The following is a 7,500-nucleotide window of genomic DNA, read 5'->3' as shown; positions in this document are numbered from 1 at the left end:
TAAACTCGCCGCGCCGTAGTAAAAATTTTCGCTGGTGTGAACACAGCATAATGCTTTTGGTCCTCGATGCGGCCCGTGAGCGTCAGCGGCGTAATCATGTCTGGTGAAGTGACAGTGAGTAAGCTTGCAGTGTGTGTGTGTGTGTGTGTGTGTGTGTGTGTGTGTGGGCGGGATGGGGGGGATGGGCCGGGGCCTGCATGTTTGTGAAATCCGATTTTCACGCCTTGTCTCATCAGTGTTAACTTGGACGCTCAGTCATGTTGAGGCACCCAAATGAGGTTGTCGTCGTCGTCGCTGCCGCCGTCTGCGGGCGTGAGTATCGTTTGGGCTGTAACGTCTCCTCGCGCTGTCAGACGTCTCTTTTTCTGTCACGGACGACAGCACTGTCCTACAGTCCTTCTCCGTTTTCTACCAAAAGCAGCCATTTTCATTCCTCCACTCCATCTTTGGGCTGTGGTTGCAGGCATGCAAGCTGGAGGTGTGTGTGTGTGTGTGTGTGTGTGTGCATGTGTGAGTGCTGCTACGCCGTCGCTTGCACGCGCGCACACACACACACATACACACACAAACACATACCCCTGACACGACTGGGAGAGCCTTTAAAGTGTGCCCCTGTTTAAATGTGGATGCGGGCAGATGCATTCTCCCTGGTCCCCGCCGGCGCCCAGAGGGTATCGAGGGGCCCGCCGCGGCAGACCGAGAACCTCTGAAGCGCCACCCCCCCCCCCCCCCCCCCCACCGCCCCGGGCGCCGCTGGCCTCGTTGTAGAACACGCGCTCGTCTCATGTTGATGAATAAATGAACGCGGACAAAGATCAAACGGATGAGCCACACCCCGGCGGCCGGATAAACCCCCCTTTCGCGCGACGCGACGTTGACGCGGAGGAACCTGGCAACGCAGAGACACGCGGGACACATGACATACCCCCGGCCGCGGTAATGGAATAAGCGCATATCTGTCAGGCGTTCACCCGTGTATATCTCTCTCACGTGTATCAGCGGAGGGCTGCGATTGGCCTCCTGATATCGACTCGAGTAGCAAGCCAAGGCTTCCCCCGTGCACAGTAAAAAAAAAGAAAAAAAAGAACAGAATTTACGGCTCCCCACTCGAAACGGGTCTGGGGGAAGATGGAGGGAGATGGAGAACGCCCTCGAGTTATTTATGCTTCGCTTGGAATTAAATTAAGAACCAAGTAACCCCCCCAAGAATACATAAACCACCAAACTACATCTGCTGACAGATGGGAAGACAGACAGATAGACAGAAAGACAGACAGACAGACACGCAGGCAGAAAGACGGACAGACAGACGGACAGACGGACAGACAGACGGACGGACGGACGGACGGACAGACAGACAGACAGACAGACACGCAGGCAGGCAGGCAGGCAGACAAGCAGAGAGGCAGAGGCAGGCAGACAGACTGCCAGGTGGACAGCCAGACAGCCAGACAGATCATGATTGAGTACTACCCTGGCCCACTCCTACACCCTACACTTTGCCAGTAAAGCTGAAAACACAGTTTTTTGTTTTTAGTGTAATTAAATGTTGACATGTTTCCAGAGGAGGTCGTGGCAATGACTGAGCAGCTGTGGGACAGCCCAGGGTCTCTGTTGTGTTGGGTCAATAACATGCAGACACACACACAGACACACAGACACACACACACACACACACAGCACACACATACCTGTATACACTGTGACGGTTAACATGTTTTATTTAAAGGGGGTTTTGGGAGAGGTGATGGGTGATAGGCCGGGTCCACTGGGGGGGGGGGGGTGTTAGTCCCCTTGGTTCTGCCTGCCTTGCTGTGTGTTCTATCTTTCCAGGTGTGGGGCTGGTGGGTGGGGCCAGGAGGACAGTCAGGCTGATTGGGTGATTGGGAGCTGGTGGGCGGGGCCAGGAGGACCGTCAGGCTGATTGGTTGGGAGCTGCTACCGGGCTGATTGGGCTGCTATTGAGAGCACCTGGGCTCAGCTGGCCAGCCTCCTATATATGGTCCTGCCTGTCAGTGTTCTGGGAGATTGTCTCCCAGTCACACGGTGTCCTTAGTTTGTAATGAAATATTTGATTATTGTGAGCTTCGGTTATCGGTCTCCCCTTTTTGGTTTTATGTCATGTTCTTGAGCCGGTCGTGACAACACGCACGCACGCACACACACACACACACACACACACACACACACACACACACACACACACACACACACACACACACACACACACACACACACACACACACACACACAGTGTTAGCTAAAGTCAACATAGTGAGATCTGTGTGTGCTACCCAGTTGACAGATTCAGTCCTCTGCTAGAAGCTGTTTCTCGCTTTCTGTCGTCCTACCGGGCCCCTGATCACAGACACACACATACACGCACACACACACATTCATGCACGCACAAACACACACACACACACACACACACAAAGAGAAACGCATGTGTCATCCCCGTTTGGCTTTGACTTCATTTATCAACACACAATGGAATTACCATCCACTCCTTTAATGAAGCGTAATGATTCATTTGGTGGCGAAGTGCTAATTAGTCACGTCAGCCCTTCAGAGGCTCCGCCTGGCTCTGCCTCGGCGCCGCTCGCTAATTTAAATGAAACGCTCCTTATCACGTACCATAGTCGCTCGGGTTAATTACTCTTCCAGCAAAACGTCTCACTCTGACTGGAGGGTTAGGGTTAGTAGGGTTAGGGTTAGTAGGGTTAGGGTTAGTGCCTCGGCGTGGCGGTCAGTTTCGGAGCCCCATGAATTAAGTACGCGCTAGTCCGTTTTTTTATTTCTGAAGAATTGAAACCCTCACACCGTTTTTTGTCTCCGTACGTGTTGCGGAAACCACACGGCGCTTTTCTTCCACTCTGTTTCGTGGGCCCTGACGCTAGGGCGCCGTTCGTCCCCCCCGTCGGTCCCATTCCTCGTCTCCGTCGGGCCGCCCGGGTGGAGCCGGAGAACGCGGCGGCGCTGGCGGGAAGGCTCCTCGGCGGAAACGCTAACCGTCTGAACGGCGTCCGTTTGACTAGTCAGCCCTCGGGGACAGCAGACAGCTGGCGGCTCAGATGGCGCTCTCTCCTCCGCCTGCCCCATGCGGAACGGACTGCTGTTAAATCGCGGTAATTGCACCGCGCAAGCCCGTGACCACGACAAAAAAGAAGGCAATACCCAGAGCTGGATACAGAAATGCTCATACACCCACACACACACCTTCACACACTCGGCGTACAAACTCGGATAGTTGATGTGAGCCCTCGGTGGGCCTCCCCGTCTTATACTTGTGGGGCTCATTTTCACCGGTTTGGCGGTTGAGGTTTAGACACACACCACATTCATGAGAAGACCCCCACCCCCCACCCCCGATGCATTTCCTGGGCCCTTGTCTCATTTAGTGCTTCATGAGACTGTGACATTTCTCTTGTATACCCAGTGTTCTCTTTCAGCCAACAATGGGATTATTTTCCCAACCGGATGTTTTTGAATCACGGAAACACAGTGTGTTTGTATTCGACCGTTGCGCGTTCGTGGTGTGGTTGGGAGTTTGTGGCTGTGGGTGTGTGTGTGTGCGGGTATGTGAGCTGCTTGGAGGACTGGCATCCGTTCTCGAAGTGCTGACTTCCCTCAATATGCTGCATCACATATAAAGTGGTTTTGTTCCAATTGTTCGTAGTACCATCTCTGTGTAATAGCGAGGTTTATCTAGACATGGAAAGCTGACACGGAATGGCCATTACCCATTATAAAACGATGTTTCGGTCCGCTCCAGAGACAGTGTTATGGCTTCTAGATTTGATTTGTTAATGGATTTTAAAAGTCCCTGTAGTGAGGGGAGGGGTGGTAACCATTTCATGTGAGGTCATTTTAGCATGCTACAGCTACGGCGTGGACACTAACAATTACTTGTATTGCGGCTGGGACATAACATGGTGATCAAATTGGATGCCATTATACTCTGTAGCTCTCTCTCTCTCTCTCTCTCTCGTCTCTCTCACACTCTCTCTCCTATCTCTCTCTCACACATACACACAAACACTCTCTCTCTCTCTCTCTCTCCTTCTCTCTCTCTCTCTTTCTCTCTATCCATACCTTGTGGAAATGCTATTAAATATCTAACGACCCCCCCCCCCCCTCCCCCTCCCTCAGGTGACCACCCTGGTCAACACCAGCAGCAAGGGCCCGTCCAGTAAGAAGAAGGGCCGCTCCAAGAAGGCCCACGTGCTGGCCGTGTCGGTGGAGCAGGCCACGCAGAACTTCCTGGAGAAGGGCGAGCAGATCGCCAAGGACAGCCAGGACCTGAAGGAGGAGCTCATCGCCGCTGTGGAGGATGTTCGCAAGCAAGGTGAGGAGACGGGCGGTCGTAGCTTCTTTGTTGTTTTCGGGATGCAGTTTGTCCACGTGTGGGGCGGGGCGGGGGGGTGGGGGGGTGGTAGCCAGGCGTCAGGGTGAGGAAGCGTCCGGCGTCCTCGTAGAGACGCCGTACTCCGGGTGCGTACCGTCACACGGGCCCCGGACATCCTAACAAGCAAAGGAAAACCGCAGGTAGCGGTCGTCTAGGTCGTCTCTATTGTGGATTTTGCTTTTGGCAGTACAAGGTACTGTAGCTTACTGCAAGGTGAGAGAGCTTGATGTCCCTACAAGGACACCGTACCCATGTCTACATTAGGGGCATTAGCAAATATACACTGTTCGCCTGGTCTCTGTTCGCCTGGTCTCTGCTCACCTGGTCTCTGCTCACCTGGTCTCTGCTCACCTGGTCTCTGCTCACCTGGTCTCTGCTCACCTGGTCTCTGCTCGCCTTCGCTCCTGACTTTGAAGGGAGTCCGACTTTGTGCTGACGGTTTGATGCGTTCTCTTAAAACCCTGGCGTGTGTGCCTGAGGTCGCCCACTTTCTCTCTGTTTCGCACACTGACGTTGAACAGACGCACACACACGTGCTCACACACACCTGTAGTGTTGGTAGTCGGTAGTTCTCTAAAGCCCAGGTGGGTACAGCAGGTCCTTTCAATTAAAACCAGCCCGGCGAGAAACCTGGAGTGAACTTCTTTCGTATTTCTCTCACCCTCTCTCTCTCTCTCTCTCTCTCTCTCTCTCTAGCTCTACTTCTCCTTTCCTATCGCTCTTCATCTATCTATCTTCCACTGTCCCCCCCATCGCTCTCTCTGTCTATTTTTCTCTTTGCTTCTCTATAGAACGGTGAACGCCCCCCCCCCCCTCCCTCAGCGGTCAGCAGGCCTGCGCGGCGGAGCCTTGCATTCCGATGGTCACTGCTGAGGTCATTCAGACCGGGAGAATGAGTCTGCGGTAGTTGTAGGCGGAGTCTCGCGGGGCGGTGTGGGCGCAGCGCTAGAACACAGACCTCAGTTCTCTCCTTGGAGTTAATGGGCTTTCCAAAGGTTTCCTAAGGTTTCCAACGTTGATGATTCTCTGGCTCTGCGGGGATCAAAGGGTACGTTTGATGTCTGCGTTGAACGCGCCCATGCCGTTAGTTTGTCCCCGTTTTTATTTTGGGGCCCCCTTGCCCGACGTTAGATCGACCCCCGTGCGCGTTCGTTTGTTCATTCGTTCGGCCGTCACACATGTACCAGAGCCCACCGCCCGGAGGCGCCTGCCACAGTTAAATAATTGCCAGTTACATTTTGCTTTGTAAATATAAAGCTACCTGTATGCTTGTCGTCTCAGTTAAAATATAGTTTATTCTACTCACACGCCCCACTTTCTAAATCCACAGAGCTTGAGGTGTTTAGTTGCTCTTTTGGTGCTTGCTCTAAATGTTAGGATTTCTCAATTTATTATCGAGGTAAGGTGCATTGTGGGTACTATTATTACAGTTATATTTCACAGCACAGATCAGATGATTCTTGTTTAGGTGGTTCGATCATGTAGATAGAGTATGACTTGATATCCAACCGTGAAGATATTGTGAAGACATTTACCATTTACCAAGATTTGAATCATGCCTTTAGGTCGGGGGTCTGTGGGGGACAATGTTTCAGAACGTTGTGTCTTACTTTTGAGGTTCTGAGTACGTGTATTGTAGATATTTCAGCTCTAGGTTTATCCCCTAGGTCACAACTTGTTTTCTGAATGCAACATTTTCCTGTAGGGTTTTATCGACCCAGGATGTGAGGAACGTGTGCTCATGCTAGAATATCCCCCCTTAATTAGATCCCGTCATTCACTTTGATGGACACGCTGACTGGAAAATGCCATCAATCTCTTCTTAATCTTGTTTCAGTGTTTAATAGCACACAGCGGTCGCTGTGGCCATTGTATCTGATCGGTTTAACCTGTTTGTTGGCGTAGCTGAGCCTGTCTGTGTGTGTGTGTGTGTGTGTGTGTGTGTGTGTGTGTTCGTGTGTTTGTGTTTCCCTGCTTCTGCGATTTCTTTTGCTTCACCTACGGGTTACTGCCTCTCACCGAGGCAGCCTCTGGCTAGAGTATCCAGTCATCTCTCTTCCTCCCTCCTCCTTCAATATGCACCATCAATTATTTAAACTCAATGAAGATAATTTTCCAACAAACAGATACACATACCGGGGGCCCGCGGTAAACACGACCAACGTAAAAACAACCACATTATACGTTGATGACAGACAACAGAGGACTAATGACTAGGACAAGCCCCCCCCCTGCCCCCCCACCCCTCATCCTTAAAGTCACCTTGAATTAGCTGTCGATCCATATACAGTACTAATACAGTATTAATCATGCATCTGAGAAAGTTTGGATGTTTAGTCCATGCTGAAAACCCCCCGTGTCCTTGCTCTCCGTCTTTAGCGTCTGAGTAAGGAGTTTTCCGGCGCTATAGGACCGGCGCTGAGGCTTGACCCCCAAGCCCCGCCACCTTAATCGGCTCAGTGCCGTGCACTCTAATCAGCGGTTGAGGAGGGGCGCCCTTGAAACTCGTCGCAGCGAAGCGGGGGGCCGTACCTCCCGCCTGACTTCCAGGTGACCGCCGATGTAATTGGCAGGGATCAGCGCGGAGTGTGATTGAAGCCAGGGGTGAATGCAATTCTCCATAAAGTCCAATTAGCAGGGTGGTGATCTGTACATAATGATTAGGGCGATTCGAGTGATGGCTCTGAACCAACCAGCCGACGACAGTTCACCTTCCTCCTCCAGACGGAGCTCCCGTAGGGAGGGGCCAAACCCAAACCCAACGCTACTGTCACTGTTGTCAATGTTCCGGCTTCAGGTTTTACCACGCTGCACGGTATCTTCACTCCCTCGTCCTCCTCCTCCCCTCCCTCCTCTTCCTCCTCCTCCTCCTCTTCCTTCTCTTGCTCCTCCTCCTCTTCCTCCTCCTCTTCCACTTCCTCCTCCTCTTGCTCCTCCTCCTCCTCCTCCTCCTTCTCTTGCTCCTCCTCTTCCACTTCCTCCTCCTCTTGCTCCTCCTCTTCCTCCTCCTCCTCCTTCTCTTCCTCCTCCTCTTCTTCCTCCTCCTCCTCTTCCACTTCCTCCTCCTCCTCTTCTACTTCCTCCTCCTGCTC

General features: G+C 52.5%; 1 protein-coding gene across 3 annotated transcripts in view; it reads left to right on the top strand.

The window, feature by feature from the left end:
• ctnna2 (catenin (cadherin-associated protein), alpha 2) overlaps window positions 1-7,500 on the top strand; it is a gene marked incomplete at both ends in the record, with an annotated part of 330,311 nt that overhangs the window by 36,027 nt on the left and 286,784 nt on the right. For all 3 annotated transcript variants that reach the window (XM_084454220.1, XM_084454221.1, XM_084454219.1), the window contains one exon: window positions 4,153-4,348. In XM_084454220.1, the coding sequence (XP_084310346.1) occupies window positions 4,153-4,348 (196 nt within the window). The remainder of the gene's footprint in view (window positions 1-4,152; window positions 4,349-7,500) is intronic.

The sequence above is a fragment of the Borostomias antarcticus genome, assembly GCF_949987555.1.
Source record: "Borostomias antarcticus genome assembly, chromosome: 20".
NCBI lineage: Eukaryota > Metazoa > Chordata > Actinopteri > Stomiiformes > Stomiidae > Borostomias > Borostomias antarcticus.
Note: the sequence above shows the minus strand (reverse complement) of the source record. Positions and strands in the feature narration are given on the sequence as shown.